General features: G+C 45.7%; 1 protein-coding gene across 8 annotated transcripts in view; it reads left to right on the forward strand.

Moving 5' to 3' along the window:
• LOC112252559 (homeodomain-interacting protein kinase 2-like) overlaps positions 1-16164 on the forward strand; it is a 95896-nt gene that overhangs the window by 67943 nt on the left and 11789 nt on the right. For 6 of the 8 annotated variants that reach the window (XR_006083615.1, XM_042323261.1, XM_042323264.1 and 3 more), the window contains exons 5-9: positions 2314-2412; positions 9014-9192; positions 9349-9511; positions 12642-12864; positions 13878-13999. Coding sequence is in view for 7 of the 8 variants with exons in the window: in XM_042323261.1 (XP_042179195.1) it covers positions 2314-2412; positions 9014-9192; positions 9349-9511; positions 12642-12864; positions 13878-13999 (786 nt within the window). In the remaining variant the exon portion in view is untranslated. The remainder of the gene's footprint in view (positions 1-2313; positions 2413-9013; positions 9193-9348; positions 9512-12641; positions 12865-13877; positions 14000-16164) is intronic. The other 2 variants (XM_042323263.1, XM_024423870.2) reach the window with 1 other exon arrangement.

Below are 16164 nucleotides of genomic sequence, written 5' to 3' on the forward strand. Positions count from 1 at the left end.
ACAACAACATAACACATTGACATCCAATAATGTAGGTCCTTGCAACGTTGACCTTTCAGTAAGTATAGAGGATAACACCCTGTCTGTGTGTGTGTGTGTGTGTGTGTGTGTGTGTGTGTGTGTGTGTGTGTGTGTGTGTGTGTGCGCTCTTAAGTTATACAAGAGGCTGTCACTGTGTGAAAAGGTAGAGATAAGTTATTACCTTGTATATTAGGACACGGCTACAGCCTCATATTTGTCCATGGTTGTTGGCAATGGAAAATCAGATAGCTAGTAACCAACAACTTTTTCCCTTTCGCTGAGACAGAAACAGGGATAGGCCTGTCAGAGTGATTGCTAAGCTTCGCTTCGACCTTGGCTTGTCGTGTATTTCCATTTTACAGCAGCCGTGATAATGCTGATACTGTAATTAAAACGAATACAGCGTGTTTGGTCAGAGAGTTTTCCTCTGATTAATAAGTCCGTAAGATTAGTGTGTGTCCACATACTACATGTGGGTGTGTGTGTTTCTATGCTTACATGTATGTCCCTGCTTTTGCCCATACACACGTTTTGTGTGTGTATTTTATATTATTTAACTAGACAAGTCAGTTAAGAACAAATTCTTATTTAAAATGACAGCCTACCAGGGAACAGTGGGGTAACTGCCTTGGTAAGGGGAAGAACAACAGATTTTCACCTTATCCGCTCTGGGATTCGATCCAGCAACCTTCCGGTTACTGCCCCAACGCTCTAACCACTAGGCTGCCTGCCACCCCAAAAGTGTGTCCGCGCCAGTGTGTGTGTCTTTCACCACCCCAGGCCTGCTAGCTAGCTCAGTCCTTTTGCCGATAAACAGTAGTGCTCAGTCCTGCTAGTGCTAGCTAGCTCAGTCCTGCTAGCTAGCTCAGTCCTGCTGCCGATAAACAATAGTGCTCAGTCCTGCTAGCTAGCTCAGTTCTGCTGCCTATAAACAATAGTGCTCAGTCCTGCTAGCTAGCTCAGTTCTGCTGCCGATAAACAATTGTGCTCAGTCCTGCTAGCTAGCTCAGTCCTGCTGCCGATAAACAATAGTGCTCAGTCCTGCTAGCTAGCTCAGTCCTGCTGCCTATAAACAATAGTGCTCAGTCCTGCTAGCTAGCTCAGTTCTGCTGCCGATAAACAATAGTGCTCAGTCCTGCTAGCTAGCTCAGTCCTGCTGCCTATAAACAATAGTGCTCAGTCCTGCTAGCTAGCTCAGTTCTGCTGCCTATAAACAATAGTGCTCAGTCCTGCTAGCTAGCTCAGTTCTGCTGCCGATAAACAATTGTGCTCAGTCCTGCTAGCTAGCTCAGTCCTGCTGCCGATAAACAATAGTGCTCAGTCCTGCTAGCTAGCTCAGTCCTGCTGCCTATAAACAATAGTGCTCAGTCCTGCTAGCTAGCTCAGTTCTGCAATAGTGCTCAGTCCTGCTAGCTAGCTCAGTTCTGCTGCCGATAAACAATAGTGCTCAGTCCTGCTAGCTAGCTCAGTCCTGCTGCCTATAAACAATAGTGCTCAGTCCTGCTAGCTAGCTCAGTCCTGCTGCCTATAAACAATATTGCTCAGTCCTGCTAGGTAGCTCAGTTCTGCTGCCGATAAACAATAGTGCTCAGTCCTGCTGGCTAGCTCAGTCCTGCTGCCTATAAACAATAGTGCTCAGTCCTGCTAGCTAGCTCAGTCCTGCTGCCTATAAACAATATTGCTCAGTCCTGCTAGGTAGCTCAGTTCTGCTGCCGATAAACAATAGTGCTCAGTCTTGCTGGCTAGCTCAGTCCTGCTGCCTATAAACAATAGTGCTCAGTCCTGCTAGCTAGCTCAGTTCTGCTGCCGACAAACAATAGTGCTCAGTCCTGCTGCCTATAAACAATAGTGCTCAGTCCTGCTAGCTAGCTCAGTCCTGCTGCCTATAAACAATAGTGCTCGGTCCTGCTAGCTAGCTCAGTCCTGCTGCCTATAAACAATAGTGCTCGGTCCTGCTGCCTATAAACAATAGTGCTCAGTCCTGCTGCCTATAAACAATAGTGCTCGGTCCTGCTGCCTATAAACAATAGTGCTCAGTCCTGCTGCCTATAAACAATAGTGCTCAGTCCTGCTAGCTAGCTCAGTCCTGCTGCCTATAAACAATAGTGCTCGGTCCTGCTAGCTAGCTCAGTCCTGCTGCCTATAAACAATAGTGCTCGGTCCTGCTAGCTAGCTCAGTCCTGCTGCCTATAAACAATAGTCTGTAATGAGGGACATGTAAATAGAGTATTTTCAGAGACTAGAGGAAGTCTCATGGGAACTGAATGGAACATCTGTTTCTTGTCTCCACAGACACCCGAGGACCATGAAGGAGAGACAGCGATCAAGTCGAAAGAGGCCCGGAAGTACATCTTCAACTGCCTGGACGATATGGCGCAGGTTCAGAGCACTGTATATACAATACACACACATGCACGCATGCACAGACACACACACACACGCAGTGGAGCCCTTTGCATATGCAGTCGCACAGGGGAAATGAAACCGGCTGTGCTTCGACTGAAACCCTTCTTCATTTCAGATTATTTTCTTTCTTCTTATTTTCTCTAAAACCACCGCTTAATGAATGACAGGCTGACATCGTAGTCGAGCATTTGGTCAACTCAGTCATAGTATTTCCTGTGTGTAGTTTGCTTTCTTATTTAAGCTGGGTGAATGTTGTGGCCATCACCTAACTGGACTCGTCTGTGTAGGACATGTACACAATGAGACAGAGTAGGCTAGAGGAGTTGCAGCATGGGAAGCAAGACAATAGCCTTTAGCCCTTAGCTAGGTTGTATTCATCAGGAAATTGTTTTAAAACATTTCACAAGGGCAAATTTAAATGAGGGTTTCTTATTGGAATAGTCCAGGTAGTCCCTGCCTGTTTCAGTCTGTTTTCTTCCGTTTGCTGCCCAATGAACAAGAGTTTGCTCTCTCCAGCATGACGTTTACAGAGAGAACACCTGTGGGAACCCATTTGTTTAGTAAAACAAAGAAAGGATGCATTACAATGTTTACGTAACCAGGAAGTGACTCATACAACTAAACCCTGGTGTAGAAAAGCACTGTCGCCAAACGGCTTATATCTTATGTGATCCTTCTCATAACACGTCTCCACTCCCCAACTCTCATTCCGATTGCGGTGGGAAAGTTGACACAGACCTATGACATTTTGCAGATGATGATACGATAGTGTCCCTGCCCATATTTTGTTCTCACTGTCACCCGCCCAAACATACTAGTTTTATCAACACGCATACTGTAGCGTACATACTGGTAATGATGGAAACCGTGATACATTTCCCAGGCATCTAAAATGTCTTGTTCCTTGAGGGGAGGATAAAAAGTTGTCAAGGTACATGACAGATTAAGTCAGGTAAAATATGACTTGAGGTCTACAATCTGATTGCAGTTTGCTCCGTACACCACACACACACACACACACACACACACAAATCGTCTGGCACGTTAAGTCCTTGGGGTTGTCCACCTCATGCGGACCAACAATTGTTCACTTCACTGATGTCCCATCTGGACTATTAGAGTTGACCCAGTGCCCAGCCAGAGTGCTCCAGGTCTGGCATAGTATGCAGGCTCAGCAGAAGTGGTGCTCGGTGAAGTTAGTGCCTCTGCCTGGGTTAGTTTAGGAGGCCATACCTCCAAGCTGCTCCTACTCCCAGACACACAACACTGATCTAATGAAATCAACATGCCAGGACCCCATCCAACACACACACAAACACACACACAGCACAAGAGGTTGTGGTGGCACCTTAATTGGGGATAACGGACTCGTGGGTAATGACTGGAGCGGAATCAGTGGAATGGTATCAAACACGTGGTTTCCATGGTTTCCAGGTGTTTGATGCCATTCCATTCGCTCCGCTCTGGCCATTATTATGAGCCGTCCTCCTCTAAGCAGCCTCCACTGACGCACAGGTAGGCAGGCTCTCACACACACACACACACACACACACACACACACACACACACACACACACACACACACACACACACGCACACACAGGTTACTAAAATAAACAGAAAGTAAAAAGAGGAGCCCAGTCCTAATTGGGAGAAGAGCTCATGCCGAGTCAGAATCTTTGGCCAGATAAATAAGTTTGCAGTGTGGACATCTGTCTTCATTTGTATAATGGATCATATCAGAAGGCACAGAGGGACTGGAGAGAGAGACTTGGGTTGATTACTGGGACGTCTGCCATTGGTGACATTCTTGTTGCTTCCACACTGTCTTGGGAAATATGGGGAGAGCTTAAAATTCTAGAGGACCCATCTCCATTTGATCTCTAGTTAGCACTAGCTAAACTGGATGCAGCCTGAATGGAGAACTAGATAGACGGAGGCCAAGAGATTTTAGTCGTGGCTATGTTTTCACCACACACAACTCTGCGACCCAGCATGACTTTACAATAGCAGTTGCTGACAGCGAAGCAATGGCCCGAAAGACAAGCTCCTAACATTCAGTTTCACTACTACTAAATACTCTCCCTTTCCTCTACGTCATATTACTGACCTCAACTCAGATGGGATGCTGTTAGTTGTCCAACATTAAACCTGATATTCTACACTAGGGTTGTGAGTTTGTTCTGTACACATCATAGTCTTGCATGGTTAACTCCACCTCTCCTCAGGCACAGGCAGCCTGATGTGTCCCAGTGCAGCTTGGACATCTGCTGTCATGTTCCTCAGTATAGAAATAGAAGCACTAGATTCTAGATGATATTTCTATAATAACATCTGCGGTCGTGTCCTTGTGTTCTGGAGTGAGTGCCATGCCATAGGTCCTCAGGAATTACTAGATTCTAGATTATATTTCTATAATAACATCTGCTGTCGTGTCCTCGTGTTCTGGAGTGCCATGTTGTAGGTCCTCAGGAGTTACTAGATTCTAGATGATATTTCTATAATAACATCTGCTGTCGTGTCCTCGTGTTCTGGAGTGCCATGTCATAGGTCCTCAGGAGTTACTAGATTCTAGATTCTAGATTCTATTTCTATGATATAATGTCTCTGAGGCCCGAAATATCCATAGACATGCGTATACAGACACTGCACTCGTCATGTAAACTACACTGAACAAAGATAGAAACGTAACATGCAACAATTTTTTTTTTTTTACTGAGTTACAGTTCATATAAGGAAATCAGTCAATTGAAATAAATTCATTAGGCCCTAATCTATGGATTTCACATGACTGGGAATACAGATATGCATCTGTTGGTCACAGATACCTTGAAAAATAGGTAGGGGCTTGGACCAAAAAAACAGTATCTGATGTGACCACCATTTGCCTCATGCAGCGTGACACGTCTCCTTCACATGGTGAGTATGCAGGCCATGGAAGAACTGGGACATTTTCAGGAATTGGGTACAGATCTTTGCAACATGGATCTGTGCATTATCGTGCTGAAACATGAGGTGATGGCTGCGGATGAATGGCATGACAATGGGCCTCAGGATCTCGTCACGGTATCTCTGTGCATTCAAATTGCCATCGATAAAATGCAATCATGTTTGTTGTCCGTAGCTTATGCCTGACCATACCATAACCCCACCTCCACCAGCAATGTTGCACTCTGTTCATAACGTTGACATCAGCAAACCCCTCGCCCACACAACCCTATACACCTTGTCTGCCATCTGCCCGGAATAGTTGAAACTGGGATTCATCTGTGAAGAGCACACTTCTCCAGTGTGCCAGTGGCCATCAAAGGTGAGTATTTGCCCACTGAAGTCTGTTACGACGCTGAATCGCAGTCAGGTCAAGACCCTGGTGAGGTCAACATGCACGCAGATGAGCTTCCCTGAGATGGTTTCTGACAATATGTGCAGACATTCTTCGGTTGTGCAAACCCACAATGTCCGGGGTGGCTGGTCTCAGACGATCCCGCAGGTTGAAGACACCGGATGTGGAGGTCCTGGGCTGGCGTGGTTACACGTGGTCTGCTGTTGTGAGGCCTGTTGGACATACTGACATATTCTCTAAAAGAAATGACGTTGGAGGCTTATAGAGAAATAACATTTGAATTCATTGGCTACAACTCTGGTGGAAATTCATGTAGTCAGCATGCCAATCGCAGGCTCCCTCAAAACTTGAGACATCTGTGGCATTGTGTTGTATGACAAAACTGCACATTTTAAAGGGGCTTTTTATTGTCCCAAGCACAAGGTGCACCTGTGTAATGATCATTCTTGATATGCCACACCTGTCAGTTGGATGGATATATTGGCAAAAGAGAAAGGCTCACTAACTGGGATGTAAACAAATGTGTGCACAATATTTGAGATAAATCATTTTTGTGCATATGGAAAATGTTATTTCAGCTCATGAAACATGGGACCAACACTTTATATGCGTTTATATTTTTGTTCAGTGTATAATAGGACCATGCTCAATTTCAGAGCTTTTTGTGTTGTGGGCAGGATAAAAAGAAGTGATGATTATACTAAAAGTATTCTACTGCTTTGCTGCTCTTTGACTTTATGATCTAGCATACTCATAGAGAGGTCTTGCTATGGCTCGGCATTCAATCAATTCACTACAATAGAATGCCTGCTGTTCTCCGTAACATTAACATATATACTGTACATTTCTGCTGTGCTACAATGCTAGTATGGAGTTAGATTGCCTCCGTACACATACATAGGCAAGGCGACACATTCGCAATTCGACTGAGTGCGTTTCCCAAAGTAATTTTTCCCTCTCGCAGAGGACAGCGTGATTATTTTCCCCACCTCATTCCAGAGATTATTCCTTTATCACGGCGAGTGGAGATGTGCGAGGCAGGGAGGGGTTAGGGACGGAGCCTGAATAACTTGCGTAGGAACGAGAACTCAATCATATTGTTTGGCGTTGACTGGCAGTACATCAGATAGCCCCTGAAGCAGGGCTATAGGTAAGCTGTATCTTTATGAAAAACGGGCCCGCTATCTCAGCATAGCAATCACAATAAACAAGCACGCTTGTCCCCGTCTATGTCCCTGTCCCCCAACTCAGACATGCCACTGAAGGCTGTGGGCTGCTCCAGAGCGGCTCTGCCTCAGTTTATACCTCTACCTCCCCCTCTGCCTCTACTTCCCCATCTGCCTCTACTTCTACTTCTACATCCCCTCTGCCTTAGCTTCTACCTCCCACTCTGCCTCTACATATCCCTCTACCTCCCCCTCTGCCTCTACCTCTATCTCCCGCTTTGCCTCAGCCTCTACCTCCCCCTCCTCCTCTCCCCGTCTGCCTCAGCCTCTACCTCCCCCTCTGCCTCAGCCTCTACATCCTCCTCTCCCCCTCTGCCCCAGCCTCTACCTCCCCACTGCCTCTACCTCCCCCTCTGCCTCAGTCTCTACCTCCCTCTCCTCCTCTGCCTCAGCCTCTACCTCCCCTCCTCCCTCTGCCTCAGCCTCTGCCTCAATCTCCCCCTCCTCCTTTCCCCACTGCCTCAGCCTCTACCTCTCCCTCTGCTTCAGCCTCTACCTCTACCTCCCCTCTGCCTCAGTCTCTACCTCCTCCTCTACGTCTGCTTCAGCCTCTACCTCCCCCTCTGCCTCATCCTCTACCTCCTCCTCTCCCCCTCTGCCCCAGCCTCTACCTCCCCACTGCCTCTACCTCCCCTCTGCCTCAGTCTCTACCTCCCTCTCCTCCTTTCCCCCTCTGCCTCAGCCTCTACCTCCCCTCCTCTGCCTCAGACTCATCCTCTGCCTCAGCCTCTATCTCCCCCTCCTTCTTTCCCCCTCTACCTCCCCCTCTGCTTCAGCCTCTACCTCCCCCTCTGCCTCAGCCTCTACCTCCCCCCTCCTCCTCTCCCCTCTGCCTCAGTCTTTACCTCCTCCTCTACGTCTGCTTCAGCCTCTACCTCTGCCTCATCCTCTACCTCCCCCTCTGACTCAGTCTCTACCCCCCCTCACCCCCTCTGCCTCAGGCTTTACCTCCCCCTCCTCCTCTCCCCCTCTGCCTCAGCCTTTACCTGCCTCTACCTCCCCCTTACCTTATTTTAATAAGCAATACATATCGGGTTAATTCTTCGTTTATTTTGCTTCTCAGCAGTAGATAAAAATCTCAGCGACGGCGCCAGTGGAGTTTTGAAGCGGCTCCGCTCTTTTCTATGAATACCAGTGTAAATGTTTGTAATGTCAGTAAGGTGCAAGGGTATCACTATGTGCTGTGACACTGGTGTTGACACCCTAACTGATGAAGCCTTATGAAGGTCGTATGTGTGTTTATAAATAGTTCTATCCATGGGAAAGGCAGCAGTGTTTTTCCTGTCCTTCGCAGCAATAGTACAGGCTGCCTCTTAAATGGCACAGTATTCCCATAGGGCTCTAGTCAAAAGTAGCGCACTATATATACAGAATAGGGTGCCGAAAGTAATGCACTATATACAGAATAGGGTGCCGAAAGTAATGCACTATATACAGAATAGGGTGCCGAAAGTAATGCACTATATACAGAATAGGGTGCCGAAAGTAATGCACTATATACAGAATAGGGTGCCGAAACTAATGCACTATATACAGAATAGGGTGCCATTTCAGACGCAGCCTCAGTAAACACTTTAAGGTCAGGGGAAATCTGCGATTGCTACATCCATTTTTTGACTTTTAAATGTATGATATATACCCATTGATTCTTGAAGACTATAACTTATAAGCTTAGTTAAACGTATGAGCTTAGTTAAATTATCTTACCCCATCTTATCCAAATATGAGCTTGTTTTACTCCTTTGTTTATCAACAAAATTATTGTAAACAAACACTCTATAGCCTCAAAATATGGTTTAAAAATGTCATTTTTATGGTCAGTCATTGCATCCATAACTCTGTCTATGAATTTAAGAGCGGTTACATTTCTCCAACCCCATCCTTCAGCTGTTTACCATATCAGTGTTTGGGTCAGGCTTTGTTGTTGTTTGAACTGTAGATTGCCCCTTTAAGGTCTGAAAATGTCCCTCCGAAATGCTAATCGCTAATGCTTATTCTGTATGTTGTCTGTCTGCAGGTAAATATGACGGCAGATCTGGAGGGTAGTGACATGCTCGCGGAGAAGGCAGACAGGAGAGAGTTCATCGACTTGTTGACCAAGATGCTGACAATCGACGCGGACAAAAGGATCACCCCCATCGAGACCCTCAATCATCCCTTCATAACCATGACCCACCTCCTCCCCCACAGCACACAGTACGTCTATTCTAGAGATTCCACCCCGTATCTCATGAACATAGTTAGATAGTGAATAGATAACTGGGCAAAAAGTAGCCTAGTAACTGAACTAAATCGAAATGAGGCAGGCTCATACTCACCTCTCTCTCTCCCCCTCCCCCTCTCTCACTCCAGTGTCAAGTCCTGCTTCCAGAACATGGATATCTGTAAGCGTCGTGTGGGCATGTACGACACGGTCAACCAGAGCAAGACCCCCTTCATCACCCACGTGGCCCCCAACACCTCTACCAACCTCACCATGACCTTCAACAACCAGCTCAACACTGTGCACAGCCAGGTACCTACTGTGCACAGTGTGGATGATTTTACTTCACATACTCCTCACAATTCATACAACCTCAGCTACTGTCGGTGGTGACCAGCACTATCCATAACCAGGACATGTAGCAAGCTAATGCAGTAACGAAGTGTATGCACTACTACCCGTGTGCAATACACGCTCCAAACAATGTGTCATTAGGACGTCCCCGGGATGTAACGAAATGGTCTGTTAAAGTCGTCAGGACATTGTGTCATGGTCCCCTGGGGGTTTCGTCGAGTTCCCGGCTGGTCCCGGGGACGACCCAGAGGACATTCTTTGAGACGTTCTGTCGTGGCCCCCTGGAGGTTTTGTCTAGTCCCCAGTTTGTCCCTGCAAGATTGACTTTATCAAAACATTAGGAAATGTAGCTGGTCGAAATTCTTTCTACGATAAACATTAGAAATTTGATGGCCATGCATTATTTTTGCAAAAAAGACCTTGTAAGCTAATTTAATTATGTGTGGCTGCTAGCCAAATAGCGTTACACTTTTCTGATTAAAATGAAGCTATTTTTGACAAATGTTTTATTTTGAGTGAAGGAAAACTCTAGTTTCACGCCGCTGGTCACTACTGAAGCAATAAAGAACACGGTTGACTTTCAATTAAAAAACGCAGGTGGAATGGTCCTGAGAACGTCCTAATAAGGTCCTCACATGGTCCTCAGTGACGTCCTGGGAGCTTACAGGGAAGTAGACAAAGGTCCTCCAGAGAACTTTCCCTTGGGACTATCACACAATGTTCTTAGAACGTTGCGTCAAAACCCTTAAGGGACCTAATGGGAATGTCACCTAATATCCGCAGGACGTCCCGTTTGCTGGGCAACCATTAGCTTGGTTCGTGTGTTTTTTCAGGCTAATACTTTACACAGCACAGTACGCACAATCAGCCCACATCTCTTTATTTGAAGGCAATGCATTGACCATTTGCAAGAAAACACTCCCTATAGTAGAACGCTCAAGGAGCATATTAAGGCCAAGACAGCCAAGCTAGGTGTCTGTCTGTGCCTCAGGCTCATTGGGGACTGTCACAAACTGCTGAAGAGATACATGACAAACTTACACTTCCTGCTTGGCTTGCAGTTTAGCACTTTTCAGGCCTTCAAAATCCCACCAGCGGGCTTCCTCCTCTCCTCCTCCTGTTTCTCTTCCTTTTGCCTTTTGAGCTTCAGCATGTAGGGCTTTGTGGGGTGTATGTGACTCTATACTGCTGACTTTTTGCTTCTGCTGGAATCATGAAATGGCTGCATACTTACATTTTTCAGATTGTGCTGAATTAGATTTGCAGCTCTCGTTTTTTTCTGGCAAACAGTGTTCTTTATCACTAAACATATTGACAGGCACAGAACCCACTCTGTGCAGGTCGAGGTAAAACCTAGACTGCGCTGTAATAAATAGCTTAACGCTAATTTTTCTACTTCGCCATCAGAGCAACTTGGTTCTGTGTGGTATGAGCAGCGCTAAGTAAGTGATTTATTTAGCCGGAAAACATTGAAATGTCTTTGAGTTTTTTATTTGCAGGCTCTCTCTGTGTTGTGTATGATGAATGCCACACTTGCATATTGATTAACTCCTCTCCCCCGGTGCTCATTGAGCTTGCTAAAATGTGCAAAATGAAAAATGAATGTGCCGTCTCTGAATTTTCAACCACTCAGGCTTAATGAAAAGACGCTAATTAATCCGGGTGTTGTCGAACAAATAGTATTTGAGTTAAGACCTGAGCGCACTGGGTGTCTTTAAAAACATTTGTTCCTATCAAAGCTATCTTTAAGCCTTACTTAGGCTTCATTGATGATCTCCCCATGTCCAAGGTCGTATTGATTAGGCACCAAACAGAAGAAAACAGACTAAAACAGGGAGGGACTACCTGAACTTGTCTATTAAGAACCCGCTTTTTTGTTGTCCGTTGCAAACCGTTTTGTTACGGTATGCCCAAATGAATACGACCCAGGTTTACAGCAGTTCACGCAATTAGCAAGTGCCTGACATCTTTTGAAATATGTCTGCTCAAGGATAAAGATGTGGAGTCAAGATAGTGAAGCCGAGAGACAAAATGTCAGTTTACCCAGCAACTACTCTGCTCATTATTAGACTTTGGCAACATTTGCATTTTAAGAGCATGGCATAAGACTCGATTCTGTCACTTAGGAATCCAGTTGGCTCTTTCAATGTTGACCCTTCACAGAGATAATTGCGTGTCTTGAGTACTGGGTCCAGGATTATTTGGATCCGTTGAGACATATTGTTGTGTAGCCAGAGGGAGGACAAAGACACTGGGAGGAGAAAGGATTTGTCTTTTTGTCTCGTCTCTATATCACAGTCTCCTCTAACCTGGGTTTTATTCATTAGGCTCACTGTAGCAAAATGTAGCAAAACGTTTTGCAACGGAAAACAAAAACAAGTGCTTCTTATTGGACCAGCTCAGGTAGTCCCTCTTTTTTTCAGTCCAGTTTCATCTGTTTGGTGCCTTATGAATATAACCCAGATCAGTGTTTCTGTTTGGTTCCTATAGTGCTTCATTGAAGCCTCTGAGTGTGTCAATGTATGTGGATATTTAGTTGTGTACCCAATACATTGAGAGATTCTCCATTGACGTGCATACTTGTGGCAGCTCTAACAGTATGTGTGTATGTACATGTACAGTATGGACAAATAATCCGCTGTGGCTCAATGTATTGTTTATGTACAGTAATTATAGCACTATCAAATACTAGGTTGGTGATGGAAGTGATTTGTCACATTGATTCTCTCTTTCCATCACATACTCTATTTCTCTCTTTCTCTAGGTTCTCTCACTCTTTTCACTGAAATGCAACATGTACAGTACATTAAAGCTGATGGACACAGGCTGAGAAATATCACACTGATATTTATAATATTCAGAGAGATATTACAATGCCCTAATTTTGCCCTCTGTTTGAATGTATCACTAATGTACCATTAAGACATCTAACGCATAATAAATAAATGACAATGATATTTTATGTCGCGATGAGTTATGATAGTATCCCCCCCCCAGCAACCCACCAACCCTCAGAACCTTTTGAGCTTACCACCACCACCCAGCATTTCCTCATGGCTTTTTGTTTTCGATCCCATTCTTACTTTAGGCCACCAACCTGGCTCCCTCCACCACCAGTGCCACCCTTTCCCTTGCCAACCCCGAAGTCTCCATACTAAACTACCCATCTGCACTCTACCAGCCGTCCGCAGCCTCCATGGCTGCCGTGGCCCAAAGGAGCATGCCCCTGCAGCCCGGGGCCCCTCAACTCTGTCCTGCCCGGTCTGACCCCTTCCAGCAGGCCCTCATCGTCTGTCCACCAGGCTTCCAAGGTAAGAGATTAAACCAACACAGTGTATGCTGTGTAAAAAGGCCACAGGTCTAGGATCAGCTTCCTCTATCCCTGAGCTTAACCTTAAGCATTGGTCCTATATCAGTGGTTAGTTGTCTGTAACAATGGATTGTTTGCCGCCATCTTGGAACAGGTTTACTTTGAAAAAGCATCAGAAAGATAAAAGATTGCAACAGGATTACCTGTATACATAAATGCTAAATGAGTGAATTAAAATAGCCTCTATAAGCCTTTATATAGCAAACAGTGCTTGACTTGGGAAGGAGCTCACTGGTGCTGAGTACCGGCACCTCAAATGTTCTACTGCTTGAGCTCCTATTCGTCTTATAGAATATTAGATCAAAAGTAAATATAAACAGTACCGGCACCCAAAATGAGTAACGGCACCTATTTCAAACACTGCCTGTCAAAGGCTCAGTCAGTTTCAGTAGACTAGATCAGCACCAGGGAGTTTTGTTTTTCTCCTGAAGAGAGAAGGGCTTATCAAGCTGTGAGCAGGCACTGCACACCACTGGCTGTGTAGATTTTTTGTTCTGTAACTTCCACTGACCCCCCCAAGGCCACGGCAGTCTTCATGTTGAAGAGATATGCTGTGATACATTTATGAGCTAATTAGTCATTTAAAAATGCATTTATCTATGATTGATGCTTTTGAACCACCGCTCTGGTCTAACCTCTGTTTATGAGGTTAATACTGAAAGAAACATTTTTTGGGGGGAGGGGGGGGTTCCACACAGATAAGAATTTCCATTTCCTGTTTGCTCCACTCAACCAAGGGTTATATAGATATAATTGATGTTGTCATTACTAACTTAATGTTTTCAAGATGAATCCGTAATTGAGTACAGTATCACTAAAAAACTGTTTTGAAATGAATATTTTTTCTTTAACAATTTTGCCATCATTGTTTCTTCCAGGGTGCAGGCCTTTTTGTGTGACACGTAGAGTATTGTTGTTGTTGTTGACCTCATCTATGTTGTTGTGTGTCCTCAGGGCTGCAGGCTTCCCCGTCCAAGCACACAGGCTACTCTGTGCGGATGGAGAATGCCGTTCCTATAGTGACGCAGGCCCCCGGCGCTCAGCCGCTGCAGATCCAGACAGGCCTGTTGACACAGGTAAGGAGTAGTGACGTGGCCGTCGTCGTGGAGATCAGGGGGCCCACATATAGTCCCTTAATTGCATCTCTGAACTCATAATGATAGCTCATCTTTGTTCCCCTGCAGTGCACAATACCCTGAACCTATTCTATTTACTGGGAGACATGAATGTCTCCCTAAACACACATATGGCTAAAAGGGTCTTTTGTATGCTTTTGTTGATGAAAGCTACTTTGGAAATGTCAGGCTGTACCTCTGTGTCCTTTACCTACATCAGTGTAACAGGCTAGCCTTTGATCAAGGCAGGGAGTCAGTCTGTGTGTTCTTGTGATCCTTCTGCCCCTGCTGGTAGCTGCTTTGCCTGAGTGAGTTAAACCCTGTTTCTAGTGTCCTCCCACCCTCCCTTTCTCCTGGAGGAAGAGGCTGCCATGGTTTGATGAACAAGAGGGAGAATTTGTTTGTTCGCGTTCAGAGTTCTCACTAAAATCCTTAGCAGTGGAGCTGTAGTAGGTTTACCAGCTAATGTACAGTCGTTTGAAAGAACATACATACCCATGCATTATTCCTACAATAGACTATAAAGTCGTAAAGTGGAGCAGTAGGCCACCTCCCCCTCTGGTTTCTGGAAATTTCCATAAGCGCTTTAAAGTCCTAGGAGTAAGAAGGGTTCCCTTATCTCTTGTTAATCATGCAGTAGCCAACTAGCGAGGCTCTCTGTGCTGTGTAGAAGACTAATCTGTCAGATTCCAAATGATGATTAGCTTTAGGGCTGCTTCCAAGTCAGGCACTCTGGAATTATAGGCCTCAGAAGAGAGGGACAGATTAGGAAACGCTTGAGGGTTTTGAGGGGTTCGCTCAACTCCAAAAGGCTACAAAGGTCACCCTATACCCTATAGCATTAACTTAATTTATAGCATTCATTCAGAAAGACTGCCTCAAAAGAAGCTTTCATACAATATTTCTACAGTATATTCAATTCTATAGTACAAAGCATGCCGTTTGTACAGATCAGTAGCACATCCAATACGTGGAAGTACTGGATCTAAATCCCTCATTCCCTTTGCTCTGGGAGGTCTCTAGTGGGTGTGGGTGGGTTTAGCCTTCAGGCCTTTCTGCAGCCACAGCCCACCCTCGGCCCAGGTCGGGCTCAATCTCTCTGGGTGTCTGTAGAGCAGAGCTGAGGCTGGGTGGTGGAGCTGTGAAGGAGGGCCCCAGGCAGGCAGCCAGGCAGGACCTTTATCTGGATCAGGAATGCAGAAAATTTGGAAACAATTGGGGAGTGAGAGCCAGGGCTTTCAGGGCCCTGAGGTGACAAAGGTTTTTTTCCTCGGGGAGAAGAGGTTGTTGTTGGGAGGCGGGGAACTAGCTAGCACCGCTGCTACTGGGGCGATGGGCCTGGGAAGAAAAGAAAAGGGCCTCTTAACCGGGTTAGGGGCAGACAGGCCGATTACACAACACAGACGCCCGGCGAGAGAGGAATGCATACTGCCAGGAATGGAGTGAGCAGGATGGATGAAGAGATAGAGGGGTGGAGAGAAGGCGATGGAAGTATTAGTGGCTCTTAATGGGTTCTGGCATGTTGATAAAAGGACTTGAGATGTGAAAAAGTGGCTTAGGTTGTCTTCTATTGGCCGGGTTTTCGTGCTTTTCCATTGGCTGTGTCTGTGTCCTTTAACCATCCACAGCCCGGTCATGTTTTGTTGACCTAAAGATGCCTCTCTCCCCCTTCACCCATGGACTGTTTTTGTTTGAAGTTAATCATCTCTCCCAACGTACCTCAGACAAAACAATTCCACTCGCACAAGCTAGCGGTCATACGCTGTTCAACCTCACAATCATTTTTTAACAGTAGAGTTGAACAGTTACATTGTGCCAAGAAATGCGGACGACACCCGAAGATCAGACCTGGAGATGTATGCTTGGCACTCCGTATGAGCCCAGCCCAGATGTAGGCTGAAGTATTGAGTGCTTTGTCCTCTGTGCTGTGCTGTGTGCTGCAACACGTACCGATGCTGCCGAGGTAAATAGAATGTGCAAATGCTAATAAAGGAACAATTCATTAGAACCCCACATTAAAGTGCTAATCAATAGAGCTGCATTAAACTATTAGGGCTGCAGACACACACACACACACACACACTCGACTCGTGGCATATTATGCCTGGAAACTCTCTGCGTGTTGC

Source organism: Oncorhynchus tshawytscha, linkage group LG06 (genome assembly GCF_018296145.1).
Source record: "Oncorhynchus tshawytscha isolate Ot180627B linkage group LG06, Otsh_v2.0, whole genome shotgun sequence".
Classification (NCBI taxonomy): domain Eukaryota; kingdom Metazoa; phylum Chordata; class Actinopteri; order Salmoniformes; family Salmonidae; genus Oncorhynchus; species Oncorhynchus tshawytscha.